Below are 19,835 nucleotides of genomic sequence, written 5' to 3' on the forward strand. Positions count from 1 at the left end.
CACTTGTCTGTGGATGAACAGATTATACCTTTCAAAGGCGCAAGTGCACTGAAACAGTACTGTCCCCAGAAACCAAAAAAATGGGGGTACAAAGTATTTGTTCTTTCAGGAGTAAGTGGCTTCTCGTACAAGCTAGAACTGTACACGGGACAAGAAAACTCTGCCCCAAGACGTGCAGGAGAGCCTGACTGTGGAGCAAGCGGGAACAAATTTGTTCGATTGTGCAGGTTAATCCCAAGAGGAGTCCACCACAAAGTGTATTTCGATAACTTCTTCAACTGTCCAACCCTTCAGGTGTACCTGGAAAAAGAAACCGTGCACTGCATTGGTACAGTCCGGATCAACCGAGTAACGGGTATCAGCATGCCATCTGACAAGGAAATGAAACAGAAAGGAAGGGGAAGCTTTGAAGAGAAGGTAGCGACCCTGGATGGCATTCAGCTGTCGTGTACAAGGTGGCAAGACAACAGAGCCGTCACCTTGCTGTCCACCTTTGTTGGGGCAGAGCCTCTCCTAACTGCGCCAAGGTGGAGCCAAAAAGAAAAGGAGAGGCGCGACATACCGTGTCCGTCGGTGATAGGCGCTTATAACAAGCACATGGGAGGAGTGGATCTCTTAGACTTTCTGATCTCCCTCTACCGCGCCCATCTCCGATCGAAGAAATGGTACTTTCGTATTTTTCTTCATATTCTCGACTTGACGGCTGTAAATGCCTGGCTGCTGTACAGGAGGAATGCCGAGACTACTCCCGATCAACCAACACGAAAGCTCATGCCATTAGCAGAGTTCAAGGTGGACCTCGCCACGTCACTCTGCAAAGCAGGAAAAAATCAACTGAAGAAAAGGGGAAGGCCCAGCAATGAGTCCATGGAGCAAGGCATCCAGCTGAAGAAGACAAGAGGTCCTTCAGCACCGTGTCCACCTCAAGATGTCAGGATTGATCAGGTATTATCACTGGCGAATTAATCTGTGTTACAAACCTCACTGTTCATACTTCTATGCTCAGGTTGGCCACTGGGTGCTTTGGAGTCAGAAGCGACAGCGTTGCAAGTTTCCTGGATGCAAGGGCATTTGTATGAGCTACTGCTCTAAGTGTGGCACTCACCTGTGCTCAACAAGCAAGAATAACTGCTTTCTTTTGTATCACACAAGCAAATGAGGCCACATCTCTCACTGATGTCTGTAAATACAAGTTTGGCTCTGGTTCACAAATTTTTAGCATTCGGCTATAAATATTTCGTTATTTCCATCTTGTTGCAAATATGCAACATACCTATCTTTTTTCGATATAAATTTTTTCGAAACTTTGAAATTTATTTTAGTGATAGTATTGTGATAACTGTGGTATTCTACTTCTGCTGGAATAAAATTGTGAAAAAATAAAAAGTTGTGCAGTAAAGGGTTAGACATAGGATAATGGGACATTGGCTGCACCACTAAATATCAGACTAAGGACACTCAGTTAACATCATTAAAAATGAAGAAAATACAATATGGCAGCCACGCACGAGTGTTCTCAATCAAAATAAATTTAACCGCTGCATTTGAACACACAAATAAGCAGTATAGTTGTTCCAGCGGAGCCGACCTGCGGAAACTGCGTTTGGCCGTTCTGATAACGTGGGAGCGATTTCGATCACTTCTAGAGAATATACAACAAAAAAGGGGGAAATCGCATCTAGACAATTGAAATTTCATATGATCAGCAGCAATAATAAAAAAATTGAACGAAATAATAAATGGTCTTTTTCGACAAAGTGAATTCAAAATATCAGTTAATTTCAATTTCGACGATATTTCAAACTTTATATAAAACATTCAGTGAAAATAAAATAAACTAAACTTATGCCCGTTGATATTCCATGTATAGGGCTACACCCGTATGGTATTTGGTAAGCGACAAATATAATAGCTCATGAGTTACAAGGCTCTGTAGTTGCCACCGCATTGTCACGTGGGAGCGATTTCGACCACTTCTAGAAAAAATACAAAAAAGAGGGGAAATCGCTTCAAGCCAATTGAAAGTTCATATGACCGGCAGCAAGAATAAAAAAATTGAACGAAATTAAAATGACCTTTTTTTTATAAAGTTGGTTCAAAATATCGGTGAATTTCATTTTCGAAGATATTTCAAATTTTATGCAAAAATTCAGTGAAAATAAAATAAACTAAAACTATGCCCACCGATAGTCCATGTATAGGGCTACAGCCGCATAGTATTTAACAAGTGACAAATATAATAACTCATGATTTACAAAGCTCTGAAGAAGTCACCGGATTGTCAAAGAGACGATGTTTGACCTCAATAATCAAGAATACAAAAGTATTTTCTTTGAACTACGAAATAGTCCAAAAAACATACAAGAGCACTAAAAATTACTGTGAGTTTTGTATGCTTGCTGTATTCATACCAGCGCACAAAACTGGATAGAAACATCCTGGAGTCAAAAACAGACTTTAAGCCTGCCCCACTTAATAATATTTTGTGAAGCGAAATGTTTTTTTTTTTTTTTTTTAATTTTGAAAAGCGGTTTTGATATTTATTTTAGGTTTTATTATCTGTATTACATTTTGTATAACTTTACTATTCTGGGAGCTTCAAAGTCCGTCTTTAAAAACGAAGCTTTGCGCTTTCACCAGGGCAGAAAGCCTTTTATTTATTTTTCTCTCAGGTAGCACGCAATGCAGTGCGTCAGGCCTTCTTCAGTGCTTCGATTGGAAGAGTATTCAGCGCGGCGGACGACATATTCACTTAGAAACAAGGCAGCATGTCCGTCGAAACTTTTGAGAACCTTGATGCTAAACGTCACAGGTGTTTCATTGGTGGCAACAATAAAAGCTTCCATAACACTCTTGTGCTCGTTGTCTTGCCCTAGGAGACTAAGGTAGAGAGTAACATCGCGAATATAACGAATTACGTTTTTGCTAACGGTCATTTACTTTTATGGACAAGTAATTGTAACTATAATTGGTTACAATTTAGCCTAGTGTAATTGTAAATATAATGCCTTGCTTTTTTAGTTACTCCTACAAGTCTGGTCTATGCCAACCTGCATTTCTAATTACACCGCGCTCCCCCCCCCCCCCTAAAAAAATCTTACGTATATTTTATTTTAGTACTTCAGCCAAATATGGTATTAATGTTGTACAATCACCATTTTTTCCTTCTCTATGGAAATTGAATATCACGTCAACCACGAGACTACAGATAAAAACGATGCAAACAGTAATAGGTACCTTCCTATCGAGGCCTTTTAGTGTTTGTGTCGTTTTTTTCCTGGAGTCACGGTGTTTATGTCATGTTCAATTTAAACCAGCTCGTTGGCGCCCTGACATTCACTTTATATGATAATGTTATGTGCACTGCGTATGCGTGGTTAGAGCCGTTTGATTTCATGGTATGCTTGCACATTCGTGCAAAGACTCTGTATAAGGCTCGCCGTTTGAAAGACAAAATTGTTAAAGACATATACAAAATCCTCGATGCACTAGCCATAATAAGCTACCTGCGCGGATTACTCAGCAAGCACTGTGTAATCAGCGCTGTGTATTCAGTGCTGTGTAATCAGCGCCGTCTGCCTGCTTACACAGCGAGACATTTAAGAATGCAATAAAGTCAATTAGTTTCTGTCCCACAATAAACAAAGTCGAAATCATTGAAACGCTAACAAAAGTTGGGCATATTCAGAAATGTCTAGTCGATGACTTTTCTTCCAGAAAGCATGCGAAACAAATTGTTTGCATAGTTCCTGTTTACTTTATATAAACACAAAAAAGACACGTATGACGACCCATTCTTGTATAAGGTGATACCGGGTAGCAGAGCGCAATTCAGAATAAACTTTTAGTACGTACTTAAAAAAAAAAAATAGAACAACTGCAGTTGCAGTTTCAATTTCAGTTTCTGATGTTCTGATGAATTTTACGCCAGATATCATTTTCTTCCGATTGTCATTTTTTCGGCGACGTTACGGCATATACATATGCATTTAAAGAAAAACAACTTTCTAATATATTGCGAAATTAAATAAAAAGGTTGCTGTGACGCTCGGTTAATCTTAGTCAGTCTTGGGTAGTATCGCGTTACTAAAATCGAGATACTATATCTGGTTACTTTTTTTGGTATCTTGTAACTGTAACTCGGTACTTTTTCAACAAGTATCTGTGATGATAACTTAATTACTTTTTTTGCAAAACTAACTAATCAGTAACGGCAAAGTTACAGTAACTTTTCGTAAAAATTAACGCTGTTCTCCTGATGGCTGCAGTGGCGTTCAGCCTGTAGGCAAGAAGAGATGGACTTACGCCTATGACAGCCAAGCAAAATTAAAATACGAAATCAAGAATTTTTCATTTGCTGGCCCAGTGGCTTTAAGTCAGACTTGTGTAGGCACCCTAGTGTAAAATCATTGGCATTCATCTTGAGAAGAAGCAGCGGAAAACAATTTGGACAAGAGTAAAGAAACATACACGACAGGAAGGCGCTGATCCAACTAGTCAAACACGTCACATTGTTGCCTTGACATTCACACTATCCAAGATTATTTCTCTTATCCCTTTACCAATGTCGGAAAAGTGGAGCTGGAGGTCAGTGAGGTTTTTTGGCTCAAGCTAAATTACATTAATATCGCCAGACCATATTTCCCCTTTAGGTTATCATGAAAACGCTGCAGAAGTATAAAGTTCTTTCTGGCGCACCTGTCGAACGTCTTGTCAACAAGGGGCGGGACGATTTCAACATCAAGAAGAGAAAGCTAAGCGACAAGAACTTCGAAAAGCAGTTGCTGCTTCGATACAACATGTGTGAATAATATAGCACGGCGTTATTAAATATAACTCGAAAGGTTGAGTTTTCAGAAATTCCCAAATAAATGTGAATGTTGCTCATTTTGTTCCGTTATCCATGCCTTCATAGTTGCATTCACATATGAGTATCTCGAAAGAAACTAAGTTACTCTACCGAGTAACTGTAACTGTAACGCGTTATTTTTATTTTTAAGTAACTGTAACTGTAACTTAAATACATTGTTCGAAAAGTAACTGTAACTGAATACTTTTAAAAAGTAACTTATCCAAGACTAATCTTAGTATAGATTAGAATGTCGTACCGGTCATAAAACATCTGTATATTAAGTTTGGTGGCGCGGTATCACAAACAAGACTGGGCCAGTGCAAAAAAGCAATGTTTCTTGAGCTCCAATATGTACCGAGCAAGCTAACAAGCCCTATTTTCGATTTCCCATTGAACCAGCCTTGACCCTCACTTCAGACGCGGTTAGAGGGTAATACGTTGCAGGCTCACTGGAGGGTTTAACGCCTATTTTTTTGGCTTGAACAGTGCTTTGTCTCGTTGCGGTTTTCTAGAAATCTGTGAAGCCGGAAAGCAAAGCCTCCGATTAACTCGATGCTGATTGGCTGAGCCAGGTGCTGATTGGCTGAACCCTTGGTACCAACAACACTCACAAGTGCGACGAAGAAAGAAAACGAAAAAGAAAGGGAGGAAACAAAACTTGCGACTAATGTCCTTAAATTTAGAGACAGAAAATGGTTTCCTCTTGCAAAACATTTCGGACCCGAAAGTTGCCCGGACGCACATGTAAACAAACATAAAAAAACTCAATTACTAAAAAACGCTTTTCCAAAAGAAAAAAAAAAAAAACGTATCTATATATATATAACGCTGCCGTGTGTTGTATAAGGTGAGCTGTCGTCCGTCCGTTTCGGTCGGCGGCCGATTCCTGGAAATCTAACCCGATGTAGTCGGATTAGTGTTTGGCACTGGCTATAGCCGCACACAAATGTGCTCAGTCTCGGCACTAAGTTTTTCGCATTGTAATCGCCTGGTAGTCATGGGTTCATCCCGCCAAGCCTGCTGATTTCAAATGGCGTACAGCACACCTGCTGACCGTCAGAAGGCACCGCAAAGTTCCACGAGAGGTGCGGCTATTTAGGTTAGCCAGGCGGGCGGGAATATAGCCGCCATGTTTATTCGCAGCCGCATCATGATGGGAACCCCCTCCTCGGCGCCTTAAAAGGCGCGCAAACGGCCGGTAAACGTACTGTGCGCCGTACTCATACACTCATGAGGACTTCCAGGATCCTTCCGGCGATTATTAGGTTCTTGCTGCTGAAAGTGCCAGCCTGCTGAAAGACTCACACTTAGCAGCCATGTTGAATCGGCCATCACTTCACGATAGAAACGTGCACCTATAGGGGGTTAAAAAGCTACACGAGGGATCGAAAAACGTATCGCATACGAACAACCTATCGTCAGTGATGATTCAGATGTTTTCCGACTAAAACCTTGGAAACTCGCGGAGTCGAGGGTAGCGACCAGGAACCAGCTGGCCTCCATCGAATGCTGCCAGCCGTCAAAAAAGTGTGGATTTTTTTCTCAGTCTAGAGATTGAATACAAATTTTCTACGTCAGAACACCTTCTAGCACCCCCCCCCTCCCCATATTGTTCCTGTTTCTACAACTCAGGTTTTGTCGAAGCATACCTCTTGTGTTATTTATCTTGCTAAGCAAAGCAGAAACATTTAAGGTATATTTAGATATTGGCTAGGTGTTTATGTATTTTTAGTGTCGGTTACACTTAAATATTCCAAGCATTTTCCAAATATGCTGAACGTATTTCCCATGTATTTGTATAGTATCCGTCTTTTTATGTCAATTTAAATTGAGCTAAATTTATATTTACAAATGTTCTACCCTGGCAAGTGTATTTTTAATATATTTCCGGAAATATATTTTGTTATTGACTTAAAATAATTTATATGTAATACAATCCACAGGGTGATTCTTTTAGCTTCGCCAAATTTTCAAAAAAAAGAAGAGCTGCGTTAGGGCACTTTTAGTTATGCCGTTAGCATACCCGACCTGGTGCCCACTAGGAACCAAGTATTTTGTGCAACTAGGCGACTAATTAACGGAGATCGGTTGATTGACTTTTAGATGCGGAGAATCTCTTGCTCGGATCTATGTCCCGCGGCGTCGTTGTCCGCACTCACACTACGCATGCGCAACTCTCCTCCTTCCCTCTCTCCAACAGCTGCGCGTCACTCTCTCCGCTCTCTCTCTCTCTACCAGCTGTGTGCACTTCGCGTGCATTCGCTTCTACTCACACCGCGCGCGCATGCGCAATTCTCCTCTATCTAGTCTCCTTTCCTTCAAGTGTGAATATAAGCAACGGTAGCGCGCTGCGCGCGTTCAGTTCACCGCTCTTGACTCCACTTCACTCCGTTCTTCCGATGAAGTGTGATGGAAGCAACAGTCCCGTCAGTTAGTGGGTTGGCGCAAGCAAGCGTCAGCGCCACCCCACAAACTAACGTAATAACACGCAAGTTAACAACGTTACTAACAACATTAACACCGTTAATAACGATCCGCGATGCTCCGCATCACCCCATGGTTCCCCTCGGGACGATGGTGTAATTTTTTAATTATTGTTTTTAGAGGGCCCATTGCATATACGAAATTGAAGCCCAACCTTAATATGCTAAAACCCCACAGCGAAGTAAAGGCACATACAATTTCTGCGCGAGTTTCTGGCTCAATTACTTCATTCTCGCAGGATCTTTCAAACCGAAACTGACCAGAACAAGAGCGTCAAAGACGTCGATATCTTCGCCCTCGCTTAACGTCACAGCAGTGACGTCACCTGTGATGCAGGAACTGCCGTCAGCGCTTTTGCAATACGTTGCTCTCTCTTTAGTGTTCGCTTACCGTGGCAGGTGTAAATTAGGCGCCTGCGGTCGGCGTCAACTGTGCTGTGTCATATCCCGCTCTTGACCTGCGGGCGACGCGACGCTTTCGTTGGTACGATAAATGCCGTTGCATGCATTACCAACGGCTGGCAACGTTAGACGAGCTTCCTGAGTTTTATTTGGGAAGAATGTTTTTTCAATGCTGGAGACTTCTGCTGCCTATTATTTGCCACCGCTGCTTTATTTCTAACTTCTTGCTTTTTGATAAACTAAATTAGCCAGGTTTTGTTTTAAAGAACAATGTAATCATGCTTGTGTAATATCGTTGGTTGGCCCCTCTGGCAGTTAAACTATTGCAGCTTGTAGCAAAATAATATTTCTTTGTTTTATGTTTTATGGGCTCTTAATACATGAGGAAGGAACCTTGCACCGACGTCCTGGCTCACGTTACGGTAGTCATGTGCTGTGCGCGGCACAGTGTGAACACGGCATCGGCGCTTTTTCAAGTGTAGCTCAAACAGGGAACTGTTGAGAACTGAGTTTTACTGCCTCACTTAGAGCCCCAAATAATACTGAAAGAATAAACAGAGGGACGGACAGAACAACGCATCTTTCGTGCTTTCGTGCGTGTAATGCTCTCTGTTTGTTCCACTGCCCGTCCCTCTGTTTATTATTTCAGTATTATTTAGTTTACCAACACCCTGACGTCTAACTTAGAGCCCCGAATTAGCACATTTCACAGCACCAGTATTTTCTTCGGAAACCTTCTAGTTCGTCGGGAAAAGCAAACAAAAATATGGCGTACCGCCTTTTGGTACTTAAAAAAAATAAAGCTTGGCAGCCAAAGTGATTTGGGCACGTGATAAGCCACCCAGCGTTTGCCGCCGCCTGGCCACCTTATGAAGCTGGAAACGATCGCGTTCAAAACAAGTGGTTGAATTGGAATTCATCTACAGAAACGCGCATCATCAATCGGCTCCGCATGGAACACAACACGCGCTCGAGCATTTCAGGCTGGACTGCGGCACAGGCGGCGACGATTCTCTGTATCAGTTTGTCCACGTTTGTGGGTTCCGTGGAGTAGACTTCATTCTTCAGATAACCCCAAGGAAAACAATCTAACTGGCTCATATCTGGTGATCGTGCCGGCCACGCAACTGGACCACTGCGTCCAATCCACTGCTCTGGAAAAGGTCGGTGTAGAAATCGAAGAGCACGCGAAGAAGAATGCGCTGGAGCGCCGTCCTGTTGAAACAACGTCTCCTTCAGCACGCCGAGAGACAGGCCGGCAATAAACTCTTTCACGACTCCCTCGAGGATTCTCTCCGTGTATAGTTTTCCGTTCAGTGTGCCGACAAAGAAATGTGGGAAATAATTTTATCATTAAATATTTCACACAATACGTTAATAGACCATCTTACTTGATGTTTGTGCTGACGGAGCCAACGAGGATTTACGCTTGCCCAGTAATGGGCATTGTGTAGGTTCACCGTTGAATTTCTGCAGAATTGAGCGTCACCACTCCAAATATTTTCTTTTCAAGAATCTAGGATCCCGGTACATTTCAATCAGGGCCAAATTGCAAAAGTCCAGTCGTCGTTGGAAGTCACTGCCATGTAGCCCTTGGTGCAGCCTAACGTGAAACGGGTGCATGCGATGCTTTACAAGCACTTTCCACACTGTAGAGATCGTTGTTCCAGAAGACCTCACAATTTCGCGCACGCTTGCTTCAGGCTTAGCTGTTACGTACGCAAGAACGCCAATCTCGAATTCGCGGCTAAGGTCATCTTTTATCTGTCTTCGCCCACTCATGACCGTACCACTTGATGCAAACTTGTTGAAAACGCGTATGAGGAAGTGTGCGCAGGAACGAAGCGACCTGGGTGCTGAGCGGCAAAAAGTCACGCAGCATGACGAGCATTCTTTTGCATAGGTAAACATGCGATCACCATGTCTGACTTTTCTTCAACTGAAAGCCTTGTCGCAATGAGCGACGCCATTCAGATGTGTTTCCTGCCACAGAGAAAAATAGGCAGAGCACTACGAATCGCATAGCGCTGTGTTATTTCTAGCCTTCGTCCTTCCAAAGATATGGGTGCAAACCTGTGTCTTTTACAACAGAGGAGCAAATGACGCAGCGTTCGTCACTTTGTAGCACCAATGGAACAAGTCTTCAGAGCAGCTTCTATCATATCAACGAAAGGGAAGGGTAGCGTCACGATGCCCCCTGGGACAGCGTGATTTACACCTGCCAAGGTACGCAAAACACTAAGGAGAGAGCAACGTATTGCAATAGCGCTGACGGCAGTGCCTGCATCACAGGTGACATCACTGCTGTGATGCCAAGCGAGGACGAAGATATCGAAGCCATTGACGCTCTTGTTCTGGTCAGTTTCGGTTTGAAAGAGCATGCGGGAATTAAATAATTTAGACAGAAACGTGCGCAGAAATTTTTTGTGCCTTCACTTCGCTGTGGGGCTGGAGCATATTAAGGTAGGGCTTCAATTTTGTAAAACAATAGGCCCTCCTGAAACAATATCTAAAAAGTAAATTAAGAGATCTCCGTTAATTACTCGCCTAGTTGACAAAAATACTTTGTTCCTAGTGGGCGCCAGGTCGGGTATGCTAATGGCATAACTAAAAGTTCCATAACGCAGCTCTTCTTTTTTTGAAAAGTTGGTGCACCTAAAAAGGACACCCTGTATATATGAAATCGTTTTGAACATACTAACGTAATATTCATTCATTAGCTGTATTTGAGGTGTACTTGTAGTTATAAGGTTAGTAGTTGCGCTAGTCGGTAATGATTCTACATAATGGAATAAAACAGAGCAAAGATACAAAAAGGAAGAGTCATGAGAGACAGGACATAGCGCTGACTCGCGTACTGTATCTTTGCGCTGTTTTATTCCATTAGGTACTTGTAGTACATTTTAGTACTAATCTTTGTATTATATTTTGATAAATAAATTGTTCATAATAATTGAAAAATTGAACACAAAAACATTTTTATAATATTGTTAGTGTACATAAAAATACAATCTACACTTAATGCACACTCGTAATACATTCGAACATATTTCACACATATTCATTTTTGGTTACGGAAGAGCTGCCACAAGACATTGGGCTCTGCGTATCTCTGGCTAAACCATATAGTCATGTGACGTATTCCAAGCTTAATATTAGTTCCAACATTAGGTAGCTCCTGCCATTGTCCATTTCGGGAGAGAGCGGACACGGAAATGTCCCCTTCGCTGGACCTTGTGGAATTGTTAGCGCTATCTAGCTGGTCTGGCTGTTCCTGTGGAAAGCCATGGAGAAAACGATACCTTAGAGGAGAGTGTGGTGTTTGAAGCCAGCTTCAGCGTGATTTATTTCAACAAGCGTTGATTAGCGAGTTTACACCTTGGAAATTATTTCGCTAGATAGGTGAACCAGCCGGCTTTTCGTGGCTTGATCGCGTTTGTTCCTTGTTTTATGGGGGATAAAGGCTGCTACATGGCTCAGAAAGGACTGATGGTGGTGGTCATAATTGATATGATGAGGACTGGATTAAAGATGTGAAATAACTATTACATTATTGTGAGCCAGGATCAACTGAACGTCGCGATGCGCCAAATAAAGTGTTAGCTGATGTCAATTCCTGGGATAAAAACTCAAGCCGCCACAGCAGGGGTATTGCAAACAATACTCGGAAAAGAAAGTAGTGTCTGTGTGTGTGTGCACGCGTATCTTTTTATGAAATGGAGGTGCGTGTGCAAATTTGTTCAAGATTGAGCGATACCTTTCAAAAGCGAGTTATCATAACCACAAGTCTTTTCAGCTATTTCGTTCAATATTGGTCTAAAACATATCGCGAAAGTTCAAAACACCCTGTTATGATTTTTCATTCAAAAAATATTATTTTTATATTAATGAAAGTATTGAGTGTTTTAAATACATTTTCGTAATGTTCTGTCGGTTTCCGTAAGTTATCTGAAGGGGTCCTCGAAACCATCACGCGCTACTCAATGAGTGTTGTTCCTTATGGCTTTAACTGTATTCTTTATATTATTTCTTTCTTCAGGTTATAAGATGACACGATATTTTTAATGTGTTTTAAATTCATGCTTTATAGCTTAGGTGTTCAATCAAGAGCAACCTATTTACGAGGTATTTGAGCTCTACACGCTTGTTTAAGAGTGCCGAAAAAAACACCATTTTAAGGTTTTCGTTGCACGCTTTAGGGTGCTAGTTATGTGACATGCCAAAAATGGTAATAAGGATACTATAAAATTTAGTGTGTAGACCATATTTACAAATATTGTTGCCGTATTTTACGAAGCTTTTCAAGCATAAAGTAGATTTCGCGTAACTTAGCAAAGTGGAGTTCAGACCACCAGGTCTCGTCCCCAACCCTCATGAAGTATCTTCTCAAAACCTGGTGGTACAACTAGTGATCACCATTATTGGAGAAATTTCCCTTGGCACCAACGTCAGCCCCACTAAAGATATTCAGGCTTTATTTTAAGCTTATTGGTAAAATATGGCATCCGCTGTCACATTGCTAACAAAAAAAAAAAAAAAAAAAAAAACACCGAAGGTTTTGCTTTTCTTTGTTTCTTTAGCAATTCAGAAGTCAGCTCTCAACTGAAAAACTCCAGTAAACATAACAGTCGTCTTGGATTTTCTGCTATTATTGTGGCCCTATTCTATCTTTATGCTATCTTCAAAATGCCTTTGGTGTAAATCTAGGCTCTTTAATTATACCTACTTGGGTTGCCACTATTGCCTTCGGCAATGCCAACGATAAAAGCGTAGAAGCGGGCAGCTGCCGCACAAGCCAAGTTTAGCGACTGCTGATGCTTCGGCGTTCCAGCATCTTCCTGTTTTCAAGTGTGCTTAATGAATACAGAGGTAGGGTTTATTCATGGACTGACAAAGATCAACATGTTAGCAGTGGTACTGAGGAGACACAACAGAGTTCAATACCTTGTGGAAAACACGCGCTCACAACGTCCGACTGATGTAATTTTATTTCACCATCTTTCTTCAACTTAGTTTACGAAGTTCGTTCAGTTGAATAGACATTTTCAAAATCGAAGGGGTTACCAAGCGCAGTGATGCGCTTGGTAACCCCTTGGCTACTATGTTTCGGTTTCTATTTGCCAACCTCACATCACGACGTGCCGTCACGACCAAATACATTGCTTGTATTTTCGAATAGGAGACTATAAGTAAGTTTACTATGATGTAAGTGTTGCTTACAAATACAAATAAAATGCTGGGCCACATCTTCTAATTACTTGTAGGGGACTACCGACGTGCCATAGTTTGCACGCACGTAAACAAGACTAGGATGGTTTATAGAAAAGCATACTGGACGAATCAGGTCTCAACATTATTTTTAATTTTTTTAGACTTCTTACTGACTTTCCGGGATCCTACTCAATTTCTTTATAAACGCACTTTGTTGTAATTATTGTCAAAAAACTTTAAAAAAAATTGTAGACTTATTTATAAAAAAATTAAAAAGAAGTCGTAATGATGTTTAGCTGTAGGTTATTTGCTAAGAAACTCAAAAGGAAAAACAATAATTTTTTGTAGACTTAGTTATAAAAAAATTAAAAACCAGTTGTAACGACATTTTTTTTTGTAGGTCATTTTCTACAAAAAGAAAGAAAACTTATTGAGATTATTTCTTTATTTAATCTATACTAAGAAAAAAATACATTTTTTTGTATTTTATGTGGTCTGTGGTCGTGTGCGGGGTCCGGCTTGACGGTGATGGATATATGGTTCTACAAACCCCCATAAAAAAATTTTTACTTTTTATTGAAAATTAGGGGTGGGCAAATATTCGAAATTTCGAATACGAATCGAATAATATACATTTATTTTTCGTATTCGATTCGTAAACTAAGTCTTCGGTATTTTCCGAATATTCGTCGAAACACGAATATTCGAAATTAATCGAATATTTGAGAACGTACTCGCAAGCGTAAGTTTTTCCTTCGGCTTCGGTTTCGGTAAAGACCATTAACAGGGACATAGCTGCAAGGTGGCTTCAAGCTAAACTGGTGGCGCCGGTGTCGGTAGCGGTAATCTGTGAGTTTCTGTGCCCTTCGGACTCCTGACTTTTTAAACTGCTCAATTTGCTGTCACCTACCCGTGTTATGGCGGATGAAAGTGTTTGAGGGAACCGTCTGCGAAGAGGAGAAACGAACGAAAAACGGCTCCAAAACGAAGAGAGAGGAGCGCTATTTGGAATTATTTTGCTAGGGTGACGGCTTCGATGGCGCAATGTACGGCATGCGACTGAACACCTAAAGCGCCCACAGGGACGACAATGCCCCTTGTCAACCATCTCAGAGTAAATCCTGCGTTGTTGAAATAGTGTCGTGGGATTACTGGTACGCCAGGAAAAAATCAACCGACGCTGGCGGACTTCGTGCCCTGCAAGAAAAGAGGGTGCGAGTGCTAAATAACAAAGTGGCCGCCATGGTGGCGCTCGATTTACAGCCTTACAACATTGCAGAAGACCGCGGCTTCAAAGAACTTCTGACAAAAGCCGTTCCCAACCATCGCCTTACCATCCCGATCTACGCTCCCGCGCGTGCTTCTGCTAGGGATGTATGACGACACCCGAAACAAGGCGAAAGCAGAGCTTGACAGCGCCTTTGAAGGCGGCGCTGCCGCTGATGCCTTCACATGCGAGATGTGGACATCGCGCGCTAACGAAATTTACGTGAGCTTCACCTGCCATCTTCTGACTCGAAAATTCATGATGAAGCGGGTCACATTGAATATTCGACAAATGGCTGCCAGTCAGATTTCAGTGAACATTGCAAGCATGTTGTACGAAATGTGCCGTGACTGGGAGACCCCCGATGAATTTGCGACGTTCATCGTAACGCATAACGGGCGCTACATCCGTGCTACAGTAAGGAGACTTCCGTGGACTGAAAGAGCGTGCTTCGCGCATGCGCTTCAGCTGGCGATTAATGACACGAGATCCCGTTCGCCGGCCATTAATCGCCTGCGCAAAAATCAAAGCATATTGTGGGGCATTACAAGCACAGTTTATCAGCTCAGAAAAGGCCTGAGGAGTGCCAAAAGAAGATGAGAAAGGACTCACTACGTCTGGTGCAAGACGTGGAGACGAGATGGAATAGCCAGTATCTAATGTTGTCTCGCCTTCTGTAACTCAAAAAAGCAGTTTCTGTGGAACTTGCTACCTCGGACTGTGACATCGATGGACTTGGTTCATTAGAGTGGAAAGATGTTTCTGAATATGTGCAAGCATTGAAGCCATTGTTTGATGCCGCTCTTATTGCCAGTGCTGAGAACTATCCGTCTTTGTCCTCCCAAATTCCTTTGATTTTGGTATGCCCCACTGTCTAAGTAACCGTGCTGGGGCTTCAGAATTTCTAGCAGAACTGATAAGATTCACCAAGGCAAGGTTCACTTTGTATGAGGAGGACAAGGAAGCATGCCTTGCTGTGTTCTTGAACCCACGCTTCAAGTCCACTATTTGTAAAGCTGAACAGAAAAAAATATGGCTGAAAGCTCCGGTGCTGCAAAAGCTAGCCTCATGTGATTCGACTGAAGAAATCCAGCCGGAAGCTGCAACACAGTCAAAAGAGCAGGGCTCAACACCTTCAGCAATGTTTGGCAAGCAATTGACCACTTAGCGAAAAGTGCAATGAAAAGCGAAGTGGTTTCAGCTTTAGCAAAATGACCGCACTCTACGCGGTGAATGTTGTTGATTGGGGCGAAGCTCTGCTGGTGCTGATGATACTGATTTTGTTCATAGGTAGTGCTGATGGTGCTGATTTTTTTTATTGCTCATGTTAGTGCTGAGTTTCGGGTGGCGTTTCGACTTCATTATTACTGCTTTATGGTCGGTAAAATGCAGAGTCAGTGGTTCTTCTAGCGGATCAGCTTGGATTCGCTAGAAACCGTGGGAACGCATCTCTACCGCTTAAGTCAACGGACGATGTCAGAAAGAGAATGTGTGGTATGGAACGTGGTTATATACGCATTTGAGCATTTGAGCATTTTACCGCAGCGCCCTCTCCTGTATCGACGTTGAGCGGCTGCATGCAACGTTTCATCCATGACATTCCCAGCTCTTGAGTTACTACCACATCTCAGAGCCCCCTACTCGTCCCGCAGTCTTGGCCTTGTGGTTAAGGCGATGGACTATAAATCCATTGGGGTCTCCCCGCACAGGTTCGAATCCTGTCGACTGCGCAAACATTTTTTTCTTTTTATATGAGCAGGGACGCCGGACGAACGGACGGACGGACAAGGTTAGACCCTAAGGAGCTTCGGCCCTAATAGAAAAATGAAAGCCGTTTACAAATCCCTGTAACGCCGAATCGGAGCGCAGCTCTTGAGGAGTAGGGAAGGGTACTGAGGAGGGTCAAGTCACCTGCGGGTAGTCACGTGACCCCGGGGGGGGTTACGTCACCTCGGGGGGGGGGGGGTCACGTGACCCCCCCCCCCTCGGTTACGCCGACGCCGCTCAGGTTGGAAACGGGGGAGGGGGAAGTCACATGACCTCGGGGGGGGGGGGGAGAGGTCACGTGACCCCCCCCCCCGGTTACGCCGACACCGACGCCGCTCAGCCTGGAAACGGGCCCCTAAGAGCTGCGCTCTATAAGTTGCAGCTTATGCGGAGTAGGCACTGCTAAAAAGAGAAAGTGATCTGTGGGAGTTGTGGCGAACTGTCAGGTGCTTAAAATAGCAGAGTGTTGCGAAGGCGCCTCCTACCTGACCATGTGCAGCAGTTGATTTTTCTGCGTGACAACTTATGATCTTCCCTACAACCAGAATTTTAGAGCGCAGCACTTAGGGACCCGTTCCCGGCTTGAGCGGCGTCGGCGTCGCTGTCGGCGTCGGCGTCGGCGTAACCAAGGTCATCCCAAGGTCACCCCAAGGTCACGTGACCCCCAAAGGTCACGTGACCCTCCCCCAGGGTCACGTGACCCGCAAGGTCACGTGACACCCAAAGTCACGTTACCCCCCGAGGTCACGTGACCCCCCCCCCCCCCCGAGGTCACGTGACCACCCCCAGGTTCATGTGTCCCCCCCCGCCGAGGTCATGTGACCTCCCCGGTGACGTCATCGTCACTGATGACGTCACCGGCATCCGCATCGTCATCATCATTGATGACGTCATCAGTGACGTCACTGATGACCTCACCGACATCCACATCGTCATCGTCATCATCACTGATGACGTCATCAGTGACGTCACTGACGACGTCACCGGCATCCGCATCGTCATCGTCATCATCACGGATGACGTCATCAGTGACGTCACTGATGACGTCACCGACATCCGCATCGTCATCGTCATCATCGCTGATGACGTCATCGGAGTCCGCATCGTCATCGTCACTGATGACGTCATGAATGACGTCACTGATGACATCATCGGCATCGTCACGTGACCCTCCAAGGTCGCGTGACCCCCCCCCCCCAGGTCACTTCACCCCCCCAGTACCCTTCCCTCCTCCTCCTCAAGAGCTGCGCTCTAATTCGGTGGTACAGGGAGTTGTAAATGGCTTTCACTTTTTGTTTTTGTGTTTTCATTCTCGTTCTCTCTGGTATTAAAGAGAATAAAAACACAAAAACGAAAATTCTACTTGTAGTGAAGATAACAAGTTGTCATACAGAAAATACATCTGCAGTTCTGCACTTCAGAAATCAAGAAATCAAACATCAAAAGAAAAATCAACTGCAGTTCCGACATGTGAAAATAAAAATGCTGTAAATAAATTCAACATCCTTTGACTATTCGATATTCGATTCGATATTCGACGCTAACTATTCGTATTCGATACGTATTCGAAAATATTAATATTCGCACACCCCTATTGAAAATGTGTTGACTTCTTTTTCACTGATTACTTTCTTTTGACTTTGATTGCCTGTTGACATGGTCAACAAAATGTTTGTTGGTTCTGTGTTAGAACTCCTTTGATGATTTTCTTCTGCCTGAGTCAAAGGAAAAGCTGTCGGCTTTCTATTAACCGTACTTTGATCTTTTTCTGCTGACTTCCCCGTTGAAAGTGTTATCAGAAATACTGCAGACGTTCTGTTTACTTTGTGTTGAAAATATTCAGTTTACTTCCTGTGGCCAGTCTCAATAGAAACGCTACAGACTTTCTATTGACTTTTAATTGAACATGGTACATCTTCACTAAATGTGAAAAGTCAGTAAGTTTCTCAATAGTCTGACAAGTTGAGAACCGTAGGGAGGAGCTTCAGTTGTCGCACCTCTAGTGCGAGACTTCTATCCTTGACAACGCTTCGACATCTCGCGCCCCTCGAGCGCCAGCACGCAGTCAATGCACTACGGAAGGCATGGGGGCCTGCTGGAGGCCAGGCGCTCGAAAAACACGCCCTGCCGTTCTCACTTTGTAAGTCACTATCGTGACTTTACTCACCCTATTTAACTGGTCAACTATAAAGGAAAGCAAAATAACTATTTTGATGTGGAGCAACCGCCTTGACTGGCTTCGTTCTGAGCGGTGCTATGCATAGAAGCGATAACATTTGTTCAAGGAGCCATTTTTTCGGATGTTGCTTTAGCGACTACACGGCAATATTAGTTGTACCAATGCTTTCTAGTAAGAGATAGGGTCCACAAACTCCGAAACACTGTCTTCCCTTTGACAAACTTTCGGGATGGAGATCGGACACTTGGAACATTAGTAACTGCTGAGGTGGTCACAGGCCAAATGATTACCTTCAATATGTAGGCTACATAAGGCTTTGAAGCAGTTAACGGGGATGTGATATCGGTTTTGAGTGCTTCATGCTCCGTATGTTTGTGTTTGCTTGTAATATATACTTGTGAGACGTCTATGCGCCAAAGGGACACTATTTCCTAACAAAATTCAGAATATATATTTAAAAAAAATTTTGTGACTTTCTTCACGTTAATTTGCGGTTCCGTCAAAAGGAATTTAACGAAATTTATGTATGAAGGAATTCTAAAAAAATATTAAGCGGCCAATATTAACTGGGAGTTAAGTATGGTGTCAAAATAAAGTCTGAAACACTAAATATAAAAAAAAAGAATTTCAACACGATTCCGGATAATTTTCAGCAGAAAGGCAAAAGAATTTAACTACAAATTTTAGTAAGGGCGGTCATATTCCATCCTGATTGCCATAGTCCTTTTTTGAAATATCCGTGTGCGGGAGAGTCTCAATGGGACAACCGAGGTAAAAACAATGCAAGACCTCTTAATGGCTAAATATTTCCATCACGCAGCACGCGCATTGTTTTATGCTGGGAGTTTTAAACTAATATGTGGCCTTCTCAAGATCAGCAAGGGTTAGTAACACCGTGTAACCGCTGTGTATCGTAATTTAGTCAACTGTCTTTGCCTTAAGGATAATTCAGCGCGCTCGCCCAAGGGCGGTATATCTAAGCGAATATCGTAGCACAGCTTCCAGTGAAATTTTTAGCCAGCTGTTGCGGCTTTGCCATAGAATATCTGAGTGTTTGTAACCATGCCAGGAACGCAAAATATTGCAAGAGATCATTCGTACCATATTTTAAAAAAATTGAGCTTTTTATATCTGATAGTCAGGTGGGTCGTGTAAAGTGCAGATTGAACAGGCAAAGCAGGACCCTAAATTAACTACAATAATTGTTCAGGCCCAAGAGAAAACCAATAAATATACCGACATGGACAAGCTTTTCACCAACTCTCTGTGTTTTGTTTTTATCTTGTGTTCAGTCAGCACCCCTCTTCCTTCAAGGCATCCACTCTTGCGCATCATCCCCGGTTTTGTTTTCTTTCTAGTAAGAAAAGAATGAAACTCCCGATTAGGCGAGGTCATACTCGTTTTGGTATTTTTAAGCGCGTACTCTAAGTTATTTAGGACGTCGTGTCTTAAATCTGGTGGCATAGTAATGAAAAGCGCACCTGCTAGCATTATACGACAGGAATCACGGGCAGTGACCCCTTTGTGTTATCAGTGGCGTCGTGTTGGAGCAGAAATACTGAAGTGTTATATTAAATGCCACGTAAACCAATACTGGCAACTCCCGCGGATCACGGCCGAAAAGTGATTGCAGCGCCCCTGGCCAGCTCGGAGTCTCCGCTAGCAGACTACTTC

The 19,835-nt window shown here is 43.1% G+C and overlaps 1 protein-coding gene and 1 non-coding gene across 2 annotated transcripts; both read left to right on the forward strand.

Annotated features, from left to right (window-relative positions):
- The first annotated feature begins 597 nt into the window (after window positions 1-597).
- Window positions 598-1,383, forward strand: LOC121047038 (piggyBac transposable element-derived protein 3-like). Its single transcript, XM_040501860.2, has 2 exons — window positions 598-945; window positions 1,007-1,383. Exons 1-2 carry the CDS (start codon window positions 598-600, stop codon window positions 1,157-1,159), a joined length of 501 nt encoding a protein of 166 aa, XP_040357794.1. The 3' UTR covers window positions 1,160-1,383.
- Window positions 1,384-15,863: 14,480 nt separating this feature from the next.
- Window positions 15,864-15,945, forward strand: Trnay-aua. The gene has a single exon. It is a non-coding gene; the product is annotated as a tRNA-Tyr (tRNA).
- The last annotated feature ends 3,890 nt before the right edge of the window (window positions 15,946-19,835 follow it).

The sequence above is a fragment of the Ixodes scapularis genome, unplaced genomic scaffold (assembly GCF_016920785.2).
Source record: "Ixodes scapularis isolate PalLabHiFi unplaced genomic scaffold, ASM1692078v2 PGA_scaffold39__5_contigs__length_11793443, whole genome shotgun sequence".
In the NCBI taxonomy this organism is placed as follows: Eukaryota; Metazoa; Arthropoda; class Arachnida; order Ixodida; family Ixodidae; genus Ixodes; species Ixodes scapularis.